General features: G+C 41.3%; 1 protein-coding gene across 25 annotated transcripts in view; it reads left to right on the top strand.

Annotated features, from left to right (window-relative positions):
- Nucleotides 1-26,678, top strand: part of UNC80 (unc-80 subunit of NALCN channel complex) — a 119,837-nt gene that overhangs the window by 51,394 nt on the left and 41,765 nt on the right. For 7 of the 25 annotated variants that reach the window (XM_085553495.1, XM_085553490.1, XM_085553489.1 and 4 more), the window contains exons 24-39: nt 2,115-2,250; nt 4,748-4,881; nt 6,837-7,002; nt 10,499-10,702; nt 12,233-12,333; nt 14,308-14,505; nt 16,256-16,363; nt 17,067-17,205; nt 20,244-20,425; nt 20,758-20,889; nt 21,387-21,573; nt 22,125-22,256; nt 22,593-22,736; nt 24,193-24,293; nt 25,075-25,161; nt 25,968-26,151. In XM_085553495.1, coding sequence (XP_085409621.1) covers nt 2,115-2,250; nt 4,748-4,881; nt 6,837-7,002; nt 10,499-10,702; nt 12,233-12,333; nt 14,308-14,505; nt 16,256-16,363; nt 17,067-17,205; nt 20,244-20,425; nt 20,758-20,889; nt 21,387-21,573; nt 22,125-22,256; nt 22,593-22,736; nt 24,193-24,293; nt 25,075-25,161; nt 25,968-26,151 — 2,335 coding nt within the window. Of the gene's footprint in view, nt 1-2,114; nt 2,287-4,747; nt 4,882-6,836; nt 7,003-10,498; nt 10,703-12,232; nt 12,334-14,307; nt 14,506-16,255; nt 16,364-17,066; nt 17,206-20,243; nt 20,426-20,757; nt 20,890-21,386; nt 21,574-22,124; nt 22,257-22,592; nt 22,737-24,192; nt 24,294-25,074; nt 25,162-25,967; nt 26,152-26,678 lie in introns of all 25 variants that reach the window. The other 18 variants (XM_085553486.1, XM_032446029.2, XM_032446028.2 and 15 more) reach the window with 6 other exon arrangements.

Below are 26,678 nucleotides of genomic sequence, written 5' to 3'. Positions count from 1 at the left end.
AACAGATAGGAGGAGCACAAAAATACTATCTGATAGAGCAAATTCGCAGCTACAAAACTCCATTTTTCAATATAGTCACCACCATTAGCTCTGCATTTTGGCCAGTGGTAAACAAGAGCCTGCATGTTGTGACTGTAAAAAAACTCAGCACTAGCAGAAGTGACCCTATGATGACATCACTGCTAGGAAAATGTTGGCCATGCAGTCTGCTTTTCATTGGATGGAACTCAGAAGGCTCCACATCCGGACTGTACAATCGGTGGGGTATGACAGTGCAGCTGAGTTTGGCACTGTACTCCATGAGCTTCAATATGCTGTGGGTTATCATCATCAATATGCCTGGAGTTATTATCTTACAAGAGAAAGGTTGTCTTCTTATCTGGAAATTGGAGCATTCATCGTAGTTAGCATTGAGATATGGTGGTCATAGTCAATGATTTATCTGGGTTCAACTTAGAGTGATTACTCTTTTGCTATCCCAAATGAAAGTGCACCTCACTTTACCTGCTGAGAGTTGCATCTTGAACTTTTTCTTTGAGGGCAAAGTCATGTGATGTTGCTCCATGGATTGCCATTTTGATTCTGGTTCGGAGTAAGGACACTGTATCTTGCTACATGTAATGATGCGTTCCAGGAAACTGGCACCTCGAGCCTCATATTTGTTCAATAGGTCTCGACAAACTTGCATACAGTGTTCTTTCTGTTCCTATTTGAGAATTTGTGGGACTCGCCTGGTGCAGACTGTAGTATTCCAACATTGCCAACATCATTTCCAACTTATTGAAGCTGACATTGAGCTTTGTACTCAGTTCCCTTGTCATAATCTGATTAACTTGGATGAATTGATCAAGCCACTTCATTCTGTGGTGTGACAGCTGCATATGTCTGTCTAGAACATAAGCTCATCTTTCACATCTTTGTCAGCATTGCTTAAACCCATCACCTACTGCCTCACTGTGCTAATATCCACTGTTTGGTCTCTATAATCATTCGGCAAGCATCAGTGAATGTCAATGGGTGCATTTTTATTTCTTTTTTCATATGGAGGAATTCAATGACACACCTTTGCTTCGATGGGCACTTTTATGCTGGATGCCTTTGTATCAGCCTGCCCCTCTGCTGCCATCTATTACACAGCAACAAAGTCATTATATTAGGTTTTTGTTAGGAAGGTTCAGCCTCTGCTGCCATACTACTGACGTCCACTTCTGAAGTCAGGGGCCAACAGAATTACGTAGGAGGCATTACCTTCAGGGCAGCCCTTGTAGATCACCTATACACAATTCTAGCTTTTATGTACATGTTACCTATTTGTTCAAAAGCACATTGAGAAGTCACTCTTTTAAAGATGAAAGCAGACTTACCCACAAGTATGCAAGTCTTGTGGTGGAAAGGGGGATTTTTACTGGATCCCTAAGTGACAGGATCATAGAATCATAGAATTACCCAGGTTGGAAAAGACCTTGAAGATCATCAAGTCCAACCGCAGCCTAACCATAGTACTCTAACTCTAACAGCCCTCTACTAAATCATATCCCTGAGCACCACATCCAAACAGCTCTTAAACACATCCAGGGATGGCGATTCAACCACCTCCCTGGGGAGCCTATTTCAGTACTTGACTACCCTTTCTGTAAATAAGTGTTTCCTAACATCCAACCTAAACTTGCCCTGGCGCAACTTGAGGCCATAATTTAGGATAAGTTAAGGATAGTTGCTTGAACTGAAGACGTAGATTCTCAGTGAAAATCTTATTAAAAATCTGGTGCAGTTATAGAGGAGAGGGAGAATAGTGAAAGAAATTCATACAAGATAGTGACCTATTCGCTTTTTGCCTGTCCTGTGCCATTTATGCTCTTATTAATTAACCTGATCTACAAAACAAACAATCATCCTGACATGTAGCAGTTTCTGGAGTTTGGTTGAAAAGATCATGGGGAAACAAATAATGCTTTTGGTAGCAATTACTCTCTTATCCTTCCTTTTTGTTCTTTACTGCGTTTTGCAGAGAGTAAACATGAAGCCGGTACGTTCTCTCCTGGTTGAAACATCTTCACAGGCTGCAAGGTTGGGCTGAAATTCTCCCCTTCTTATGCTTTCTTCTCCCTCTGCAGGCAATTGGTGTCCGCCTGAACGAGCTGTGCCATGCCGAGAGTGAGAGCCCTGCCAACCTGCTGGGCCTCATTTATGATGAGGAGACCAAGAGGCGCCTGAGAAAGGAGGATGAGGAAGAAGACTTTTTAGATGACAGTAAGGAGACTCCCTTTACTACAAGAACCCCCGCTTGTAAGAACCTCTGCTTTAGGAGCACTTAATTTTTCTTCTCTTTTCATCTCCTTGCCACTCAGCTGTATTTCCCAGTCCCTCACCTCCGCCTTAGTTTGCTTCCCTGTTCTTTCTGTGCCTTGATGTACAGCATTACAGGTGGATAGCAGTACTGAGAAGCTTTGAAGAAAAAGGAGGGGGTGAAACTGTTAGTGAGTTGTAATTCCTAAATACTGGTAACAGTAATTATATGCAGAATAATTTATTTATTGAGTCTTGCTGTCACCTCAATGTTAAAAATGGTTCAGATTCCCATTCTTTCCAGTTACTTCTACCAAAATATATTTGTAGGACTAGTTGCTCTTCTGTTTCTTAATCTTGAAGAATGAACTTCTTGCCTGTTGTGTGTTGGCATAGCTCTGCCAAAGGCTTTTAAATCTTGGCTTTGCTATATATTTGCCTGATCCTTCAGCAGAAGCATAGCACAGCGGTATAAAAAGCATCATTAAAAACCTGTGTAACGACAACTAAGATACACACATTGTATGTGTGCGTTGGTGTATGTGTGTACATAAGGGTGGGAGGGTGATGATAAGTCACTGATTCTGGAAGTCTGGATAGATATGCAAATTATAGCAGCCCATGAATCAAAAGAAGTTTGGTCAAAATTGTTACTGTCACAGGTGTAGGTGAAGGTGATGACAAACATTATGTCCTTTCCAGACACCATTTGTATGTATGTCTGTGCTGTAACGTACCACTTCTTGTTTACGTGCACTGTTGTTTACCATTGGATGTAGTGTACTAGCACTGTTTATGTATCTTCTGGTTTCTTCTGTGGCCCTAGGTTTGTTCTTATCATTACATGGAGGTTGGCTTTGGGATTAAGGGGAGGAGGTGAAAATGGCATTTGTGGGAAGTGCTGTCAAGATGGGTATTAACACTGAGCTTAGACCTTTGTATGTGCCACAGTGTGGCATGACAGCGCTAGCAGCAACAGGAGTGTGGGTGGCTGTTCTGGATGTTTTATTGGCTACTGAGCAGTTATATCTAAAGCAGGAAAATGTACACAATTCTTTTCCTCTCCCATATCATTGAATGACTTTTAAAAGGTGAGGAACATTCCTGTAATGAAGGACAGAACAGGCTTTCTTGTTCCTGTCTATCAATTGATACTAGGCACTCACCGGGGGGACATGAAACTGCTTTATCAAGGCAGCACAAGGCAAGCAAACAGAAAACACGCTGTGGTATAGAAAGCCACATAAAAGCACAAGTACTTGCCTGAAAGCCATGTTATGGATAGGAGATATCTAGTCAGCTTTCTTGTTTAAGACAGATGTTTCCAAAAGCTGCCTTGTGCACAAAGGAATTGGACTGAGAAGCATGAAGTATGCTGATGGATTTTCCATCACAGCGTACAGCTCAACTCTCTTTAATAGTTCAGGTTATTTTAGTCCTTGTGAAGTCCATCTTCACTACACGTAGCACATACAGAGGAATTAACAAGATTCACAGAACTGTTCTGGTTTTATCTGGTACTGGCAGTGCCTTCTTGTTTGCTTTGGACTGTTTCTTTTCAAAAAGTTGTTAAATTATACATCAGGGAAAAAAGTGCTCTAAAAGTCCCAGAGATGGAAATATGAGGTAACGCTAAAAAATAGTTGCATTTAATTGTTATCACAACTAGTTTTTTAAGTACTTTTCATAATCCTAACATTGAAGCTGTTTCTCACTTTTTAAGCTTAGATTGCTTACAAAGTGCAGGACTTTTGAAGCTGATAGTCTGAGTTAAAGTAAAACTTCAAGTATTTGGGTCATCCCTTTTCCCTTCTTTTGTTATAGGTTGAGCATTTTGGATGTATAACCTGAATATGCCATTTGATTATTCTTTCTTTAGTTATCTTTGAATGGTATTTGGCTCCTGTGCACACACACAAATAAAGAAGCCTGATTTCAGAGGAGATGGCCTTTTTCAGTTACCAGGGTAGTACTTTATAACAGGCACAGTACTTTTTTGCTGGCTAATCATAATTCCTTGTATATATTGAGAAGTTTTCCTATGTTTACAGAATTTGCAGAAGATAAAATATTTTTTTTTAATAAATTCAAAAAATTTATTTTTGAATACAAAACTGTAAAGAGACAGAAGGATATCTATTTCTTCACTTGTATCAACATTAAATAAGGGGGTGTACGTACAGTACTAAAAGACTGTGTCAATTTAGTAGACAGCTCACTAAACGTTGTCATATGTCACAGAACACTCTACTGTATTGGTACTTTGCCATGTGCCAGTAAATACATGAACTGATATTTGTACTATTGTGATCCTTTTAGTGTAGGAAGAGTAACATAGAACTCTGGATTTTCCTCTTTTAGTGTAGCTTGTATTGTGCACCATACATAAAAACGTCCATCACGTTTTGGTTCAACGTTTTGTATCGTCTCCTTGCTCACAATAGAAATATTTTTTTCCTAGGCACTGTGAATCCTACCAAATGTTGTTGTCCTTTTGCGCTGAAAATGGCAGCCTGCCAGCTTCTCCTGGAGATTACCACTTTCCTTCGAGAGACCTTTCCATACATGCCTAGGCCACGTCCTGAGCCTCTTGTGGTAAGTGGGCAATAAAAATGGGACAGGGAGCTGTGCCAGCAAAGTCGTTGTGCTCTGTGCTCTTTTGAGGAGAGGTTGGCTGGGATAACTCAAGCAAGTGTCTGATGCAGAGGGATAGGAGCTGTTTTCTGTTAGAAAGATGTGCATGGCACATCAAATGAGCTGACAGAAAGATAAGACTGCTAAAGCAGAATATGTATTGCAAGTCCAAGAAGGTTTCATGATATAAAGCAGCAGATGGATTGAGTAACTGTTTGGAGGATTTGAGAATGCAACAAATGACAGTTCAAGTGCAACATAGGGTATTTGGAGTGTCAGCTGACCCTCAACAGGGCAGTTAGGAGAAAGGGGAGAAGAAGATTTGCAGAGCATTTGCAGAAGCTTAGAGCTTGCGCTATGTCATGGTTGCAGTTTTTCTGTTGTCTTGCTAATAGAACTGAAGGAACTGAAGAAAGAAAGGAAAGAAACAAAGAATGAAGGAGACTTCCCTGAGACTAAGAGAGACAAAGGCAAATACTGGCATGAGTAATAAGTTAAGCATCTTTTAAGGTGACATCTAATTTTTCTGAATGGCAGAACCTCATAATTTCTAGCATTTAATTCTTATGTGTGTTTTCTTATGTCAGTTAGTACAGTCTAACATTACCTCCAACCTGTTGTTTCACAAAATGTACAGGCTTTCTTCTCTGCTGTCTTCTGTCAAGCTATCTTGGAAGTAGCCAGCAAATTCAGAGGTGAAAAACATAGAATGACAGATAAGCAGCGTGATCTTTTTAAGCTTAATTTCCTCACGAAATCAGACTAAATTTTTTGAAGAAAGAATGAGAAGTCAGATTTCCAAGAGAGTTACAAAGGGTTTAGCCCTAGTGTTGTGCTTTTTGTTAATGAATGACTAGGATCAAATTTTGTTGATGACAGTAGTTCTTGAAAGGGTGATGTTGCAGCTTTGTTGTAGTTAGGATTTGAGGCTGGTTTCAAAGGCTGTAGTTGACCTATGAAGAAGTGAGTCAGCCCCAGGTATGAAAGAATGGCAATAATAAAAAGGGGAGAGAAATTCAGCGTGAGTCTTCCTAAACTCCTTGTTGATATTTTACTGTGTAAGAAATGACTTAATCCCAAAGTAGGGTAATACCAGGGTTTTGAATTCATCTCGGCAGAGTAGCTGTCTGAAAACTAGAAATATGTTGGATAATGAGAATCAGGACAAATTGGTACTTTTGTGTGCTGCACTGAAATTAAGTCTTTCATTCTGTCTTTGAATTTTGTTGAGGGCTGCAATTTCAAATGTATGCACGTTGACAAACAGCAGTGAGTAATGTGCTTAAAGTACCTTCAAGGGGTACCTTTTGGTTTTTAAACACACCATACCCCAGGAATATGTCAGTATTGCTACTGTGGCTCAGGTTCAGATATGTTCAGGATAAAAGCTAATGATCTCTTTCCTTTGTTACATATCCTAAACTGTTTGTGTTGGATACTTTTAAAACTATCAGCATGAAAATTTTCAATGCAAATTTCACTAGAAACCATTACTTTGGCTATATATTGTATCCCAGGTTTTGTTGTTCAGCAAAGTCAGAATATTTCCCTAATTCTAATCAACTGTTGGCTTTTCCATTCAGATGCATTGCTGAATGCAAGCAGTTTGGGGCATTCTGTTGGCATGGAATGGACTAGTATCAGCTAATGCACTTCAACACACTCAGTCTAGAATGTCTTTTTTCCCCCAGACCAACTCTTAGAGTAGTAGACTTTGTCACGTTCCAGGTAGTTCCCAGGAACTTCTGTACGAGTTTGTATAGAAATTCCAATAAGAGACCTCTTGAGTATATGTAATTTTATCTGGAAATAAGTAGCCATCTGAACCATTTTTCCTGAAGTTTCTATGATTGTAGTGGAAAAAGGTGGTGATTCAAACTGGTTGTTCATCTGTGTGGTCTGCATGCTGCCAACAGGATCTGGAGAGCTGTAGGCTACGTCTGGACCCTGAGATGGACCGGCACAGGTATGAAAGAAAGATCAGCTTTGCTGGGGTTCTGGATGAAAATGAAGATTCAAAGGATTCCCTGCACAGCAGCAGCCACACCCTCAAATCTGAGGCTGGCTTCGAGGAGAAAAAAGGTTTGTTGGCGCAACAAGGCTTGTGTATTCTTCAGGCTTGTGAAGTGGCGCTTGGTTTTATGTTTTCATTTGCATAGACTGTGTAAAAAGCAGGAGGCCATGGAGTCATGTGGCTCTGAATCATTTCTGAGATGCTTTTTGCCTTCAGGTTTCAATTTATTGAATGTGAGAAGCAAAGATCTTAAATTTTATAAAGCGCTGCTGTGACTGAAACCTATTGGAAGCATTGCGAGATTTCTAGAAAGGAGAAAGTTTTATTTGAAATTGTATCTCAGTGCAATGCTGTTAGAAGCATCACTGCTTGATACGTTTCATAAATAAAGATCAAAGGTGGTTTTGTTTGTTTCTTATTTTGTTTACATTAATTTTTATTTATTTTGTGAAAACCAGAGATAGGAGGGAATATTGGAATCTTTCTGTGAAAACCTGTACTGGTTTGCAAGTCATGGCATCTCATGGAATTAGTGGGTGGTCACTTGATCTCTTGAGTTCTTTGCTACCACATGAAACACACATCTATGTGGCTTTTGATGGCTAGCAGATTAATGTTACCAACATACTGTATACTGTAGAAGCAAACCTCGAGCTCACTGTGTTTGCTGAGAAAAGCAGATTGTTTCCGTTTTTAAGCCATCTCATGCAAAACTCACATACTATCTGATGGTACAAGTGTTGCAATACAATATACAGTCATTATTTCTATTTGCAATTAGAAACTAAACTGACAGTCAATCACCTGTAAGTGATTTTCCCTCAAGTGCATTTCCTGGAAGAACTATTTAATCCTGTCTTATAAAGGCCATGTAAAGGCACAGATGTTTGAATGATGATTTTGATAATTGTTTCAAAAGGATAAATGCTTTATGATTAGTTGAAAAGGATGAAGTCTGTGGCTGGTTATCCTCTGTACTGTGTATTCGTGATTCAGAGTCACTTTTAATCACTTCAGAGGGCTTTAGACAAAGTCTTTGTTGTCTTCAGCTGTGACCTTGCTTTAATTACTGTGGAAAGTATTAGAAGCATGTTTAAGATTCACGTGGTACATAGTTGCTTCCAAATTTGTGTGTCACATAGGACAGTTACTTCTGTGAACACTGCTAGGGACTTCTTTATATGAAAGGTCAAGTGAGTTAAGTTTATGCTCAGCCTAGTGGTTTGTACCTCTGACATAATGGCAGCCCAGAGATGCACACCATTCTATGGTCTATTTCACAATCTAACGCAGTGGGATGAGATGTCTAACTATTTAGATGAGGAAACGTATTGGGTTTTATTTTTAAGACAGCTACGTAATTCCATGAAGACTCTCTTCAGCCTCTCAGGCAGCAGTCCCATAAATGAGAGAATGTCTACAAGCGTGTGGTGCTGCTGGACAATTCTGATGGTCATTCTACAACTGTCCCATTTTCCTTAGAGACAGTACTGGGGTGTGCCTCCAGGTGTTACTATGCTGCAGGCATACTGTAGAATTGATTCATGTTTGAAAGGATGATATTAACTTTCTGCATTCTTAGCTTTGTTTAAATTATTTTTCCTGCAGTTTTAGATGTTGATTTTCCCCCCCATTTTCCCTTCTCTGTAATCTGACCCATAGTTTTCCTTTACTAAAGCTCCTTCTTAACTATGTTTTAGGGATGAGAAATGTGATAATAGTAAGAAGGCAGACTCCTAAATATATGCTAGCAAGAAATGAATTTGAAGCGTCTGGAATCTAAATAAATGCAAGATAATGTTTTAGTTAAGAATTACAATAATTATGTTATTTTTCCTGGCCATATAATATACTTCTGGGGATCTACCTGGGCCACAAAAGATGCAGAGGCATCTCTTGTAGTCTGCACTTTGTAGATAAGAAAATGTTGTTGTGTGACTTTAAGTAAATTTTCCTTGCCTGCAGAGGCAGGTCTCTTTATCTCTACCTATCTGATGAGTACTAATCTGCTTCCTTTCACTTAGTCTGGAGTGTTAAAAACTTTGTTCTCATTGCTCACCCCAGGCATGACTTGTCAGCTTATCCAAAAGCTTCGGGTTTACTGTCTAGAATCTGCTCCAGGTATGTCTGAAATGTAGACTCTAAATCTAGGTAGATGCAGGCTCTTACTGTATCATGCATTCTGTTTAGGTGCTAGCATGGTAGTCTACAAAATTGGGTTACGAGAGCTTAAATAGTTTGCTGTTTGTGTGAACTGAAAAGCTGTATAGAGATAGATCTGAGCAAAGTTCAGCCAGTAATGTTTGCTCTGAAACTCAGTGTGATCACTTGGAGGGAGATTCTCCAGTCACTCAACAGTGATTTACCCAGCTGATTCATGACAACTGAATAGTAGCTCTCAGAACCCATCCTGTCGTCGGCCAGGGTGTTAGTCATTGGAAGTGGAGTGGCAGTTGGGTTCTGGAGGAATTAGGAGCGTTCTCAGCAGGAAAGGTATGTCTGTTTTACTTCTCAAAGCCAAAATACAATTCATTTGAAATATTTTCTTACCCGTGGTGTCAAAAAAAGCTGTGTCCTGTTCATTTTCAACAAGACTCCAAAATGGTGATCAATCACACATGGTCCTGCATGATTAGATCTGCAGTAAAATGACTGAGTGTTGCAACATTTGGACTGACATACTGCCATGTACTGCCTTTGAACTAAGAGGAGACCGAAAGCGCAAACAGTTGGTGCTTTGAACATTGAACCATTTCATGTCTTGCTCATCAAAATCGCAGAGTGTTAATGGATGTTGTTAATGCCTGAAAGCTGCTGATTTGTCTGAAGGAGAGGATCTACGTGCTCCTGTTTCCTCTAAAGCATTCTAATGATGAAGAGTAACATGCAGAGACACGGATTTATGCAAATCTTACTTCAAAGAAGTCGTGTGTGCTAACCTCACGAAGCAGACTGCCCTTCTGCAATCACGTGTGCTGTGTGAATAATTGATTCTACTGCAGATTTCAGTGGGTTTTACAGAACCCAGGCCCACAAGAAAATAGGTTTTTCCAAGGTGCCTTGTTCATGCTTGGGATTCGGCCATCTATCCCTAGCAAGAAGTGATTCTGCACTAATGAAGACCCCAGGGGCTGGCAAAGAAAACTGCAATTTACATCCATTGGACAGATTCTGTTTCCTGACAGGAATTGATTCAAAGTGGTGTGAATCGTAGTTTTTCCTTGTCCACTTTTTGGGTTTTTGTTAGAGCAGCTGACTCTACTTGCTGGTGGTTGAAGAAGGGCTAATTCCAAATACAGACAAGGCCTGAGGTGAGGTACCAGGTCTACAGGAAAAGAGGTGCAGATCACATTTCCTTAAACCTTTACTGCCTGACTGACAGAGCTGCATTGGCGGTGGCTTTGGAGGGAGCCTCTGGCCCCATATTTCTTAGTACAAGAAAAGATGCTGCAATATAAGCTGGCAGCAAAAGGTTGGGATGGAGGGGAGGGCCAGGATATATTTCTTTTCTAAAATGGGGAAAAATTAAGGGGAAAAAAGTCCTCTTTTATTCTTTTAATACAGTTCCCAGCAGGAGGATCAGGATAGGAGGCTCCCGCTTGCTCCAGATAAAAGGAACCCGCAGTTTCCGGGTGAAGAAGGGGGGTTCCCTTTCCAGCATTCGCCGGGCCGGCAGCCTAAAGAGCACCAAGTTATCACGGCAGGACTCAGAGTCTGAGAATGAGGATCTACAGCTGTCCCACAGCAGGGACACTGTCACTGATATAGGTAACTTAGATGAGTGGGTGGAAAGGGAGGGGATGAATAGGCAGGACCTAAACTCTTGATGTGATTGCAGCAGAGCTAGAGACAAGAGACCCCCATCCCGATAGGCTAGGAGAAGACTATAGAGTCCTCTTCATGGACTGTCAGAAGTAGGGCCTGGATAGAATATGGTTCAGATTCTGCCGCCAAAGGCCTGGCTGCAGTGTCAGCTCCATGTGCAGGCTGTCCATTCAGAGCTCCGTGTTACAGCATCAACTCTTGGAATGCTGGTGTCTGCCAGCTGAATGCATGCTGTCTTTAGGGGAGCACACGCACATGTGTATATGTGCCTACACACACCCCTAGATCATATGATATAAAGAATAAGGTCATATGCATATATGATATTTTATTGTCTATATTAACATATAGGATATATATATATATACACACATATGTACGGACATGTGCTTCATATTTATGTAGTACATGATATCATAAGCATGCCATATGGCATGTAGTATATATATATGTACCTACATATAGAACATAACATGTGCCTGCTACATACTGTATTTCTACATATTGGCATATACATACATTTTTACAGTTTACAGTTGCCTTCCTTAGTCTTCAAAAAAATTAATTTCAGTGTACGTATGTTATGGAAACCAAATATGCATCCTGTCAGAAGAAATCTTCACAGTTGAACTTACGGGGCTCTCTCTGATAGACCTGTTAACCAAAAGATGAGGTTTTGATCCATTTAGAGTGGAAACAATCTCCCAAGCTTAATAGTCATTTTTATGTAGATCAGAGGATGTTTTATTAGGTAAACGTGGAGAGTAGCATTGCCTGTTCTGTAGTCTTTGGAAAGTGAGCGTTTGCTTAAAGAGGAGAAAGAAAGGATTAACTAGAGTTCATCTCCAGTCATCCTGTTACAAGAACTGTTGGTGTTGTAGGAAACCCACAGGTAGTGAAATGGCTGCAGGAAACATAGGGATCAGTGCTGTTCCCGCATAAGTCTCTCCTCTGCTTGAATTCTTTAGAACTAGTGTGCTAGAATCAGGATTTTTTTCCCCTTTCATCCCCGTAATGTTCGCAGTTTCCATGGGCATTTAGCAGTTACTTGGCCCACTGGTGCTTCCAGTTGGATGCCACTCGTGGTTGGATATTTACTGATGTTTTTAATCACAGAGCCCAGTCAATGCAGATCACTAAACCAACCATTCATAGCATCTGAATGGCGCAAATAATTTTCTTTTGATGTTTTTTAGTTTCCTCCTCCCTTTGCACTTTAAGAAAATATGTGGGGAGGGAGCAGTGTATGCTACTGACAAAGATGGCCTGTGAGACAAGTCTGAATTGTAATTGTCAAACTAGTGTGATACCAAGATTGGGGAGGGGTGTCCAAATGCAGTTTTTCAATGTGGCATATTCAGTGTACGGTGGTCTGTTTTCACAAGGCTTGCCTGGCTTACAAGTGCTGTCCCTAGGCTTTAAGCATGTAGGAAACAATAAAAACAACCACCTTTGGATATTTTTCTTTTGAAGAAGGGAGCCCTTGGAGTGCAAGCGAACCTAGCATTGAGCCAGAGGTGCTGAGCAGCACAGGCACGGAGGAGAACTATCATCGGAACATGTCATGGCTGCATGTAAGTATGGATCACTGACCACACTCTCAAGGATGGCATTGTTGGTAGGAAACCTTTGCGCTGCCAATAACCAGATTCCAGTCTCTGCTTTTTTGGTGTAGTATCTCAAGTGTAAATAAGCTGCAACCCTTGGAAATTGGTTGTTTGTCATTTCTAAAACAGACTAAAAGCAGAATGTTTTTGTCTTGCTCCCTCTGTCCATTTTATGTAGTTAGTTTGTAAAGGATAAAGGAGTATTTCTCGCTAGATGTTCAGGGAAGCCATGCTGCTTCAGCTGAAAAATCCATTAGCAAAGTGTCTTATCGCCAGCTTGACTAGGAATGTACCTTGCGGGGAAAAACCCTTACTTCTGGAACACTTATATTCCAGTGGGTGAATTCTGTCACCACATCTAACCCCACAGGGTTTTGAGTAGTTTTGACTATCCATCAAACTGTAATGTGGGCTAGTCTAGACAGTTCAATCTACTAGTATTTTAAGACTGTACACTTCTGTTGTCTCACGACACTCTCTGGTAGTGCAGTACAGTCCACATTCTCAGCAAGGAATCTGGATTGACTCCCTGTGCACACATAGATTATTTGTGAGAACTGATGCCTCTCAGGATTTCCTTTTAACTTCTAGGTTGGCTTTGAGAAAAACAGCTGCCCAAGAGTGAGTTGTTTTGCTTCTCTTTCCTCCAGGTGTTTTACACAGCCTGCCCTTAGCTGCCTCATAGTGCCAGAATGTGGACAAGAATAGGCTTAATCCAATGCTGTTATTTCAGAAGCAGTTCTTGATAGCTGTATTTTTTGGAAGAGTGTAGTAGAGCAGGGAAGCTGAATGCCATGTTTTCCAAGCTAGTACCTCAGTCCCTGGACTGTACTAAGCTGAGTATGTAGACATGGAGGTGTGTACTGAGAGATGAATTACTAGAGGATGAAGTCTTCTCTCTACCTAGAAGCTTCGGATAAAACACGATGCTTATACTCAGTGTTGGAGGATGTATGGACTGTTAAATACAGAGCACGAAATGAAGGGAACTTGAGCTATTTTTCTCACTTGGTTTCATTATCCTGCTCAGGAGAAAGGACGATTTGAAAAATCACCTGTTGAAGTTAATGCCATACAAGTACCAGTATCACATGAGAACTTGGTCTTTTTTACCTGTTGGAAAGAAGGCATGAGTGGGTGACTGCAGCAAAACAAAAGCCTGATTTACTTGGCAGTCATGCAAACCACTCAAAAGGATCACTAGTTCTGGTTTATTTTCTTCATGCACCAACATTTCCTCTATGACAGCCCTATATATCATGTCCTTACTGTGTGTCATTGTGCTGCAACTACAAATTACAGTGCACCCAGGGCTCAGTAGAGTCTATGTAGTGCTGATCAGATTTACCATTCACGCGGCATTAGTGACTTGAGTTATCCCTGATTGACCCCAAAATATTGTAATGCCAGAACAAGTAAGCATAGACAGCAATCCCAAATGTGCTGCTGAGATTGGTCTTAAATTAAGCTTCTGACTTTAGAAAAGCTGAAGTATTTGAGAGTGGAGAGTGATGCGGCTGCCTTACCTGAAAGAGCGGTCAGACTGCAGCTGCAGAGCTATTGTGATAGGACAGGTTGGTGATGGAGTAGTTAATGATTTCCAGTCTAAGTCTTCATTTCAAACTGGTGATAGAATAGCTTTTCTGTGAACTGAGAGTACAGTTTTCCTCAACCATCATCTTGCCACCAGCTAAACAGATGCATCTACAGCAGCTCTCTTTCTTTGTCTGATTTGTTAACACCGATGTTTATTTAGCTGTGCCTAGCCAGTTCATAAACTACTTGCAGGTATGGAGATCAGAGCAGATAGGCTTACCATTTCAAAAAGCTGTGTTGAGCTTCTGGCCTTGCCAGCGAGGCTGTGAGTATCAGCTTGCCATCCCCATGGCTGGCGTATGCTATGCAGCATGACTCTAACTATCCAATTTTATTCCTTTCAAGGTTATGATCCTCTTATGCAATCAGCAAAGTTTCATATGTACTCACATTGACTACTGTCACCCACACTGCTACCTCCATCATAGCCGGTCCTGTGCTCGCCTTGTTCGTGCCATCAAACTCTTGTATGGAGACACAGTGGACTCCCTTCGAGAAAACAGCACGCTGAACAGTGTGGCAAGGGGCAAAAAGCAAAAAGAAGTGAGTACATGGAAAATCTTATATTACTATGTTTTCTGTTTTGTTTTGTTCTCTGGGCAAGGCATAAGTATCTTCAAGGATTGCATAACTTATTCAAACAATCTTCTTTCATGAGAAAAGGAACACAGCACATTCCTAAACATAGTCCTTCTGCAAACAGTTACAAAGTCATTTAGGGTTATGGAAGGAATGTAAACTGTTTTGTTCAGGAAGAATCTTGGTTGCTGATAAGGATGTTAAAATGCCTATAGCCTGACCTTAAATGTAGTGTTCTTTTATGAGATCAGTTTATCAGCCCCTGGAGTCTCATTCCTGTTTTCCTGTTTATTCTTGTCTGTTAATAAGAATCATTCTTGGAATTCTGGTAAAACCTTGCATGAGTTCTTTTATGTTTGAGATTTCAATTCCTTTCAAATAATTATATGCATTGGTCTTTAATATTACAGTCTCTTTAGTGAGATGCTTTCAACAATCGTTTCTGCAAGACAGTCAAAAAAAAGATTGTGCCTTTTTAGGCGTATGAGCTGTGCCTTTAAATTCAGTGGAAATATATTTGTTCATTTAGCAAAATACCCACAGACCTACTCTATGAATAAAGTAAATATCTGGTGAATACCAATATAGCCTTTACAGCTAAAGACAAACAATTCTTCTGAATATTTTTAATAGCCTAGGTCATCCTGCTAGTTAGCAGTAACAGTGAAAGCAAAAGTGTTCATGCAGCTCATCAAGATTTTAGTTGGGCAAAGAGGCTGTCATCTGCACAAGTGGAAATAAAAAACTATGAGAATAATTTTGAATGCTTCTTTATCAGCTGGTTGATTGTTTGTTTCCTGTTAAGTTAGAAGGGTATTTTTATGGAACAAAGCACAGGGCAGATTAAATGAGGTCATGAATCTGCTTTCCTGGAAAGAATAATTCCCATATGTTTCCTCTGGCGTAGGGAAACAGTGTATAAATTAGATATTAAGAAAGAGAGGCAGTCATTTCCTCCACAGAAGGCAGGAGTAAGATGAGCAGCTGGCAGTGTTCATGAAAGGTAGCAAAAGAACACCGTGCAATGCTGTGTATTGTTTCATCTCCAAATGCAAAGCAGTATGACACAAATTCAATCATGGGCCTTGTAAGCCCCCTGAAAAATGAGAGATCACTATTTAATCAGCAGGCTGCCAGCTTGAGGAGAAAATCTGTGGAAACAGCATTCTGGGAAAGACTTGGTATTGTGAACAATGAGTGTGAACAACAGGCCTTGTCCTTATAATTGACATTGGCAGTCTGCTAGAGACAACAGTCAGACAGGCATGAGCTCAAATCTTAAAATGAATTGTCGCACGCTTTCTGCAGAAGATAAATGTAGCTAAGGGAGGAATATGTGTTGTACACAGCAAGCATTTCAGTTGGGAATTTTGGGGAAAGCTGTGTCTTTTGTACCGCTTCTGTGCTTAAAATGCTCTTCACCTAAAATACATGAGTATCACCTATGAAGATTACACAAGGAACATTGACAGTCCTCATTTGGCTTACAGCCTTCCTCGAGCTTTTATCAAGAAACGCTGTGTTAAAAAGAGGAGAAAATGGGATGTCATCTCACTGATACCAGGCCTGTTGCTAGCAGGGGAAAGGGCTTGCTGCTGCACCTCTGGTACTGGGCAGCTTCTAGCATATGGAAATTCTTCTTCTTCAATGTGACCTCCCTTTCCAGACTTAAGGAAATCAAAGTTAGAACACTTTCTTATTTTTTCTTTTTCAGTGCTCAGACAAGTCATGCCTCAGAACTCCCTCTCTAAAGAAGAGAGTCGTTGATATCAACTTGGAAGGAAAGAAGGACTCTGGAATGTTAAAATACATTAGGCACCAGGTACTGAGTAGGCCAGGCCATGCACTGGTTGGGGAGTTTGCTACATGGATGTTGGGTCAGGCTGCAACAAGAAAATGTGTGTGGATATTCACGAAACTATTGTTCTTGAGTATGGACTAGTTCAGCCCTGCTGTAATGCTACATTTAGCTTCTTAGGGGAACCCCTGGCATAGTACCCTTTAAAGATGTAGTTCCATTAAATGTTAATCAACATCCATAGCTTCCCATAGGGATAAATGCATCAAGACTGGGGACACCAAACATAGAAGAAAAACCTCAAATACAATGAGATGCAATCTGTCAGCATACAGGAAGTTTCCTTTGTTTTTTTCTTGTTCAGTGTTCTTGAAGAAGCAATGAGCATTTCTTAGTTGTGTACCAATATTTCATGGATTTACATCACCATATGTGCACCATCTTGGAAGAGTTTTCCTTTCTATTTGTCCTATTTACCCATGTCCTGTGACCTAAGTGACTAGCAGCAGACTCAGAACTAGCTTGCAGCAGTGCTGGTTTAGTGTAGGTTGAAAGCAATGTTCTTCTGTGGAACATTATCTGAAATGACCAAAGCTAGAAGCTGTCAGCCAGACGAAGTGCTGTCCAAAAGTAGGGTAATTTTTACAAATGTTACTGTGTGCACTGAAGACAGATGGCACAGCTCAGCTGTAAGTCATGACACTTTCATTTTTAAATACTTTTGCAGGTCATGAGCCTCTCCCCTGCACCTTTGTCACTGCTAATCAAGGCAGCTCCTGTCCTCACTGAGGAAATGTATGGGGACATCCATCCTGCAGCATGGGAGCTCCTGCTCAGTGTGGATGAGCACATGGCTGGAGCAGCAGGTAAGGGAGCAGTGTAGCTAGCCAGACAGCTCAACCCACAGCAGGTTGCAAAGCCTCACAAGACAGCTCTCTGGTTGAGAAGGTCTTAATAACATCATGGTTTTCTTGAGGGCTGTTGGGTTTTCACAGACCCTTCTGTGCTTTTGTGCTCCATACAAAGGAGGTGGTCAGAAGGACCAGGAAGACATTATGGCCCTGTTGATGGCCAACAAAGAAAAGCAGAACTGGTTATTTGTGTTTAACGGGGTTTCTATGTGTGGAGGAAATACAGCAATGCAGTCAATCCAGAGTTTGCTGTAGTATTTGGTATATTGCCTTCATTTCTCTTTCATTAAGCTGTGTCTGTTTTGACTAGAGAGCAGACTATGTCCACTCTTTTACAAGGGTAGAAAACGGCAGGTCAAGGGGAAATGGTTTTAAGTTGAAAGAGATTTAGTTTGGATATCAAGGGGAAGTTCATCACAGGGAGAGTGGTGACGTTGCCCATAGAGGCTGTGGATGCCCTGTCCCTGGCAGTGTTCAAGACCAGGCTGGATGGGGCCCTGGACAGCCTGGTTTAGTATTAAATGTAGAGGTTGGCAGCCCTGCATGTGGTATGGAGGTTGGAGCTTGATGATACTTTAAGGTCCCTTCCAACCTTCTATGATTCCTTGATTCAAGGTTAACCTGCCACAGTTCTTTCCAGTGTCTCAGGTGCGTACCAAGCTTCTCTCACACTCCTCAACAAGGGGAGAATCTAAGAGGGGAAAAATGAGGGTCAAAATAAGGACAGAGAGAGATCACTAACCCATCACAAGCAAACAGACTTAACTTGGGTAAAATTAATTTACTTCATTGCTAATTAATAGCACACTAGAATAGTGAGTACCAGGAAGATGCTAAAACCAGCTTCTTTATCTTCACCTTCCTTCCAAGCTCAACTCATGATTTTTCTAAATTCTCCTACTCCCCAAGCAGTGCAGGGAGAGAAGAGGAATGAAGCTGTGCTAAGTTCAAAATCCTTTGCTGCTCCTTTCTTCTCACCCTTTTCCTTTATTTCTGCAATGGATCCCTCCTGTGGCATGTAGTTTTTCATGAACTATTCCAGCATGGGTCCTTCCCAGTCTGCAGTTCAGTGTCTGCTCCAGAATGGGTCAATACCATAGGCTGCATTCTTTTAGGAATGCTCTGCTCCAGCTCAGTTCCCCCACGGGCTGCAGTTCCTGCCAGAATACTTTCTCCAGCATGGACTCCTCGCCACAGGATGCTGCTTTTGTCTGGGCTCCCCATGGGCTGCAGTTTCCTTTAGCATGTATCCATCTGATGCAATGTGGGGTCCTCCATGAGCTGCAGTGTGTATATCTGCTCTAATGTGGTACACCATGGGCTGAGGAGGACAGCATGTACCACCATGTTCTTCTCCATGGGCTGCAGGGAGTCTTCTCCAGTACCTGGAGCATCTCCTCCTTTCCTTCTTCACTGACCTTGGAGTCTGCAGACTTGTTCTTCTCACTCACCTCTCTTGCAGCTGCTGTACAGTTTTTTTTTTTTACCCTTTCTTAAACACTTAAGCACAGAAGTATAAACAGCTCACTGGTTCAGCTTTGGCCAGCAGCTGTAGCCCTCATCTCTGAACCATCTAGAAATGGCTTCTTCTTTCTGAGGAGTGCTATCTGCCTGCCCCTCCAGTGCAGCCTGTTAGATACATCTTCCTCTTCTTCCTCTTCCTCAAGGGAGGATTGAAATCCACTTGAGAGACTGTAGTAGCTGTTTAGTATTGAGTGATTTCAGCCCTGGCATGACTTACGTTCAGTCAAGGTCAAACGTGAATGCTCCCGATGTTGCTATCCACAAACTGGATAAAAGGAAATACTGTGTTCGTGTACAACAGCACCATCTACTGACTCCTTTCCAGGCTGAATTTGGTGTTTTGGAAACCTCTCAGTGAGAGTGCGTGGCTTCAAATTAGTCCTGCTAAGACTTGATATAGATGGAGGTAAAACACCAAAAAGTAGATAAGTTCTCTCTGCTGGTGAAACAGGAGGGACCATACACATTTGAAGCAGGATGTGGTAGCAGAACTGGAAGCCTTGTGCAAGGCAGTACCTAAGCACTCAAAGGCTAGCCTTGTTTTTCTGCATGTGTTCAGATTGCCTTCCATCAGCACAGCTCCCATGTCTGGCACCATCTATAATGTTGAGGTGAACAAGATGGTAACTGTGTTTTTTCTACTATGGAAGAATTACTCCTTAGCCTAGAGAAATAAACTCCATTGATCTTTGGTCAGCTGCTGGTCTAAAAAGCTGTGAGTACTTGTGCCCACCAGCCACCTACAGCAACACTGCTCTCTTGCTTCCTGCTCTGTGCCCCTTGGATATACAGCTAAATTAATTGGCTTCCACAGGGCTGGAGGTCTTCTGTCTGTTTATATTTAAATATGCTCCAGTGAAACAAGTGTGGGCTGCCTCAACTTCTAATCTGATCTCTTCCATTGCCTTGCTCTTTGTCTCTCAATACGTATCAACACTATTTTTTCCTGGAGGTGGATTGTAATCTCATAGCAGTTACGCAAGAAAGTACCTTTTCTGTTTGTTTGTTTCTATCCCCTGAAAATTGAGGTATGGTCTTCAACTGTGCCGCGTGATCCTGTTCTGTGGGAAAGGCTGTGCTGTTAAACCTGCGTTTACTAATCATCACAGGAAGCAATCAGGCAGGAAACTTTAGAAAGCTAAGCTGAGTTAGTCCTGTTGCTTCAAGAAATGCTTCTTATTCTTATATCAGTTGTGTCTGAGCATTGGTAAGAAGGGCAGAGCTGTTTTGTTTTAAAAGTATTTTTGACAGAGCTGCTTACAAGCATAATGCTGTGAGGTTCCAAACGACAGAGTCATAGACACTTTAGTTTCATGGTGCAGCACAAGTTTTGCTAAGCTTAGTGAACTGCTGGTCTCATTTTTGGAATCAGGGTTTCTTTCTGATTGGGGTTTGTGCAGCTGCAGTTTTTCCTGCCAAGTAAACACATTAGTGAGGGAAACAGATGATCAGATGTTCTCTTCCTGCAGCTGCCATGTTCCTGCTATGTGCTGTGAAAGTGCCAGAGGCTGTTTCTGACATGCTGATGTCCGAATTTCATCACCCGGAGACAGTGCAAAGGCTGAACGCCATTCTCAAATTTCACACGCTCTGGAGGTTTCGGTATCAAGTCTGGCCTAGGATGGAAGAAGGAGCTCAACAGATCTTTAAGGTAGATAGAACATGTGAAACACAATGTTAACATTTGTGGCTTGTCTTGTCATATAGATGTGCTATGACATGCTAACATGAAATTGCCTCAAAATCTGTTTAGGAAAAACATTGGTCACCTCAGTCACATGATAGGGTTAGCTGGTGTTATAGAACTCCTGTATAAAATGGGAAGAGTATACTGGAGAACACACAATGAGGTCAAGAAAACCAGATAAAGAAATCTGTCAGCGTGTTCTTATTTCATAGTGAAATGCCCTTTAATTGGCACTTAGCACTTCGGGCGTTAATGTTTGTGTGCTGTAATAAAATGTATTTCGTGGTTTTGTTTAGATCCCTCCTCCAAGTATAAACTTCACTTTGCCTTCTCCTGTCCTGGGGATGCCCTCTGTACCGATGTTTGATCCTCCGTGGGTCCCTCAGTGCAGCGGGAGTGTGCAAGATCCTATCAACGAGGACCAGTCGGTAAGCAAAGATGTCATGAGTGAGCATTGCAGCTTCTCAGTAAGGGCCTGGGCAATGCTGAAGCCTAAAGGTTCTAAATTAAACTCTTAAGTTTTCTTGTTGTCCTCAGCTAGGCAAGATCTAGTTGATACTTGGTCCGTGTAGGGCACAGCATGTTCTACATGAACTTAAGATTTTTCTGTCTGTTTGATCAAGGAGACACTATACTGTACTTTATGTGCCCATGAGAGTCAGTAACTCAGATCTTTGGAGCGCAGTTGCCATCTCTCCAAAGGATAAGTTCACTCAAACTGTCTTCTGGTTTTCTGTCCTGTTTTGTGTGGTGAGCCTTATTATAGACATAGCTCCTGGTGCATCTCTGTTCAGCTAGTACAAGTTTGATTTGTATTTAGAAACTGAGTTGCTGAGTGTCATCAAGGACCCTGGTGAAACACAAAGACTTTGTGTATCATAACTAACAGTGTCAAGTTATGTTTCATCTCTTTTCTTCGTAACAGAAGTCATTTTCAGCCAGAGCAGTGTCTCGTTCCCATCAACGAGCAGAGCACATCCTGAAGAACCTGCAGCAGGAGGAAGAGAAGAAGCGTTTGGGTCGGGAAGCCAGTCTCATCACTGCTATCCCCATCACTCAGGAGGCCTGCTATGAGCCAACCTGCACACCAAGCTCAGAGCAGGAAGAAGAAGGTGTGCCCCGGGGCCAGAAACTGCCTTCCAAGGAACTGAGAGCACCTGCCACCAATATACAGCACTGCTTAGGGATGTGATATCCAAGAAAAAACTTTAGTTAGTAGTAAGAAAGTCCCTGCTTTGGTATGGTCACCACCTTAGAGAGTGGACAAGTATTAGCACCGAATCATTTTAATATCTCTAGAAAGGTGGTGAACAACCACTGGATCTTAGGCATGTCTTGGGAGAAATGTGTGCAGAATTTGCTGTTCGCAGTAAAAGGTAGGAACCACCAACAAAGATGGGTAATAGGATGTACATGAAGAGAAGTATATAGGTACCTCAGCTGAAATCTGTCTCACTAAGTCACCACACACTATTATGGATCAGTGCTTAGCTGGTTTGCAAAGCATGATTAAAGTACTTATCTGATGTTTATAGGTCTTAAATTGTTCTGAGCATTACCTGACTTGAATTTTGAATGCTGCAGTTGGGTTGCAAGTGCTCTCCTTTCAAGATGTTCCTCTGTCACCTGGGTTTGGACTGACATTTCCCATTCTCTTTGTCAGTAGAAGAAGTTGCCAACTTGGCTTCCCGCCGTCTCTCTGTGAGTCCTTCCTGCACCTCCAGTACATCTCACAGGAACTATTCTTTCCGTCGTGGCTCTGTCTGGTCAGTGCGGTCAGCAGTCAGTGCAGAAGGTAGGTTGAGTTCACTGTGGAGTATCCTTTCCTAGGATTTCATTCACTGGAAACTGTTAATTGACAAAACTGATGGCATTATATTTTGCTGAATGTATTTCCAGACTTGAACCAATTTAAAATAAGCTAATTAAAATTCTTGGTCAGAAATTTGACTGGAAACTCAGTGTCTTCTTGGAGACGGTATTAAGTCTGTTGTGTGTGCACAGTGATCAGACAGCCTGCCATTTTGTCCTGTTTATACAGCACCTAATGCAAATGTCTATCGCACCTGCTTGTATAAAATGTCGTAACTCATTCACAAACACTCACCTTCTAATCTTCTTTGTACTCCAGATGAAGAACATACTACAGAGCATACTCCAAACCATCATGTACCACAACCACCTCAAGCTGTGTTTCCAGCATGCATCTGTGCAGCAGTACTCCCCATTGTCCATTTGATGGAAGACGGAGAAGTCCGGGAGGATGGAGTAGCTGGTACTGACCTAGATTCACTTCAAGTCATTCTTGATTAGGAGTGGCAGAACCTGCCAGTAATTACAACGTTTACATTTGTTAGGTGCCTTAACTAGAGTGAAAGAAGTGTAATGCAACCTTGTATTTGCTCACAGTTTATTTTTCATAGTAGTAGTATGTGTTATATATTGTCATGAGTGTCTGTGTTTGTGACAAACCTTGTGAGTAACCAGTTCTCATAAACTGTTCACTAATGGATGAGCAACAGAAGTGTACTCTTTTTTCGTTTTCCTTTGTTGTTAGATCTTGAAGGTCTGTTGATATTTTGGGGGGCCCTAAAAAGCCCCCAGTTCAACAAAGGTGTTGGAGAAGCTTTAAGGAATCTAGTGAGGGGATTCTAGAACAGTGAGAGACTTAAAACAAATGTTCTGTGAGAACTGATTGTGAAGCTGGGCTTGTTTTATGTGACAGAAAGGAAACAAACAGCTAGAGGAATGCTGCTGTATAAGCTGCAACTTGGGAAGTTCAAGATGCTAATTAGAAAAAAAAACTCTACCCTGGCATAGTGCAATCTCCATGGAATCTTCAGTCATTTCCATCCACAGCAGTTATCAAGTCTTGGCTAGACAAAGCCACATCTGACGTAATGTGATGCTTGTGACAGTCCTGCTCCGAACAGAGCTTGAACTAGAGACCTCCAGAGGTCTATTCTCAGCAGTATTTCTTTGATCCCATGACAAACAGAGAACCAATTATACACAGCTTTAGCATTTGCTTTATGGTCTGTGATTTATGCTTGAAGTAATAATAGGTCCTTCTCTGTTTCTTTCTCTTACGTGTTTATGGTGGACTGTTGTCCTTCCCTTTATCATCACTCATAATGTTAGCTGATTGTGAACAGAACTTTATGACACTTTTTTTTTTTAGTTTGGGTGGGTATAGTCATTTGTTTAATTAGTGTGTTGTTTTGTGATCGAGAAATGAGTAGTGAAAACAAAACAATGAATAATTCTCTGCTGTTGTTAATCTTCACGAGGTTACAATTAATTACACTTTGGGAAGTTGATAAGCAACATAGTCTCCTGCTGACTGTCTAGTATCGTCCATTAATACCAGATTAAGTCACTCAGTGGATCACTATGAAGTGCAGTTTCCATGTATGAACAAAATATGTATTGTTTTTTCTTTATAGTTGGTATGTTTGCTCATCTGGAGCTGTGAATCCAAACAGTTGTTTCCCTGATCACAGTGATAAAGCACTACCTGTGCTGTCACCAGAACCTAGGGAAGGTTCAAGTGTTAGACTTGTTATTATTGTTTGAAATGACTGCAGTGGTGAGCAGGAATCCTAATACCTCAAATTAACTCCTGTGTATTTCAGTACAAAAATGACAACTGTAATAACTTAAGAACATTTGTGTTTAAGGGCACCATTTCAAGGCCTTTCCAAGTTCTGACTATGTTTTCTTTCTTATAGTGAGTGCTGTTGCTCAGCAGGTCTTGTGGAACTGCTTAATTGAAGATCCTTCTACAGTTCTGCGCCATTTCCTTGAGAAGCTCACGATAAGCAACCGTCAGGTAAACTTCTCTCTCTAGTGGACTTATGTATTGCTTAGAGCAGGGCTGCACATCTGCAAGTAGAATCTCTCTGTGGGCAGTGACTGGAGCATTATATTTGGTGCTCGAAATCTTCATTTGGCTTTGGTTTCTGCCCATTGATGTGGATGGGACACAGCTCATTTGCCACCACTAAGGATGTGGCTAGTTGTAAGTTAGCCTTGAACAGATGTTTAGTGAAGCACAACCCTTTCTATCAAAGATAGTACCTCCACTCATGCCTGTTGTGTTTTCTCTCAAACGTGGGGGTGGCGTTGTCTCTCAGTCTGCCTGTCCTTCCCACCTTAAGAAATGTATTAGTCTGCCTTAAAGAAAGCATTTTCTAGTGGAAGGAAAGTTAGATTCTTCCCACATCTCCTATCTAGCAACCTGAGCTGAGTGGTGCTAGATTTCACAGCTTGTCTGCAAAATTAACTCAGCAGCCATTTGTTGTAATAAGCAGGAGTTAGTATAATTATAGGGAGACGGGTGCAGAACCAGGATAAATACAGTCAGGATAAATGACAGTAATGTCCTTTCTCTGATTAAAAAGGCAGACGTTGGCCTGGGTGCCGTGCCCTGGGTCTTATTTTGGGAAATATAATAGCAGTCACAAGCAGAGAGTTCTATTTCATGCACCTACAGACACAGCTGAACGAAGGGATTAAACAAAAATAGAAATGAACAAAGCTCAGGAAGACAAAAGGGAGAAATCCATTTTTTATTTTGTGACAGAAAGAAAAAGCATTTGCTCTTTTTCCAGGATGAGCTAATGTATATGTTAAGGAAGCTTTTGTTGAATATTGGGGACTTTCCTGCGCAGACATCTCATATCCTCTTTAATTACTTGGTAAGTAGCTTGGGGGTTGACAGTGCAGCCCATAATCTTACCCCTGTCTGTATGTGTCTTAAGAAATTAATGCTACAATCTGCAAGGAAAAAGGTGGTCTTTAACTATTAATTTATAGGTCATATCTGCTTCTGGCTCTAGATTCAAATTACTTAAACAAGCCTTTCATTCCTTAAAGGGAGAGGAGAAGGAATCTTTAACTTCTTGTTAAGCCCCTACATTCCCTGTCCTGGATTTCTGAGTTGAGTCACGAATGATGAATTGTAGACAAATAGGATGATCACAGTTGCAGAAACCATTTATTATTTTACTTAATTTTCATTCAGAAAATGCTTTGGTTGTGAATGGTCTCATTGGAATAATTTATAAGCTTCTTTTATAGTTATGAAAAATGCATTTGTTGGAGTTCTTTCAATTAAGTGATGAAAAAACAGACAAGATAGGTGCTACTCCAGGCGCTTTCCAGTGTATGTTAAGTGTCTGTGAGGCAGTACATAAAAGCAGAAGGTACATGGAGTCTTGTAATGGAGAAGTTCTCCATTTTCCTCATTCACAATGGCTTTTAAGACTGGGTTGCAATTGCACTTTTCTCCCCCCATCCTCATCCTCTGCAGGAAAAGAAAGAATAGTAGAGGCAAATTGTTCTGTATTATGTATAAACTTTCAGGATGTAAGCTTAATTTAGGGTTCGTCCTCTGAGTGAGGAGAGAGAGAGAGAAGAACCGTGTTCTTGTTCTGTGTTTCTGCAATCCCCTAAACAGTTCGAGTGTGTATAATCTGATACTCCTCTTACTTATTACTTGCAGGTAGGACTGATCATGTATTTTGTACGCACTCCATGTGAATGGGGCATGGATGCCATTTCTGCCACGCTAACCTTCCTTTGGGAAGTGGTGGGTTATGTTGAAGGGCTTTTTTTCAAGGATCTCAAACAGACTATGAAGAAGGAACAATGTGAAGTGAAACTGCTGGTGACTGCCTCAATGCCAGGTATAAGAAATGAGTCCTTAGGCCTCCTTCACTTCCAAGTTCACATGCTCTTACCAAAAAATAGATCTACCAGTACTGCACTAGGCCTACTCTGAATGGCTGCATAAGTCACTTTTGCTTGAATTGAGGATTCAGTCAGTAAATTCTACCTTTAATTCCTTGAGATTTAGAAGGCAACTTTAAGAGCTCTGAAAGAAGCAAGCAAAATGAATGAGAACAGTCTTTTTAACTCAGAACTTTATGCCAGTTGGGGTGTGAAAAACTGGCAGTATGATCATTGTAAGATGCAACCTCTCATTTAAGTCTCCTGAGATCCCCAAAAGAGTGTGCTGTGAGCTTGGAGCTTCATGAGTCAGGCAGGAAATTTCTTGGTGAAAAACATATTCAACACATTAGGCCTGTTCAAACTTAACATGAGCCAGCAGTGCGCTCTGGCAGCCCGGAAAGCAAATGGGATCCTGGGCTCCATCAGGAGAGGGGTGGTCAGCAGGGATAGGGAGGTGATCATCCCTCTCTACTCTGCTCTT

This window comes from Coturnix japonica, chromosome 7, assembly GCF_054131305.1.
Source record: "Coturnix japonica strain WE chromosome 7, WE-NBRP24, whole genome shotgun sequence".
In the NCBI taxonomy this organism is placed as follows: Eukaryota; Metazoa; Chordata; class Aves; order Galliformes; family Phasianidae; genus Coturnix; species Coturnix japonica.
Note: the sequence above shows the minus strand (reverse complement) of the source record. Positions and strands in the feature narration are given on the sequence as shown.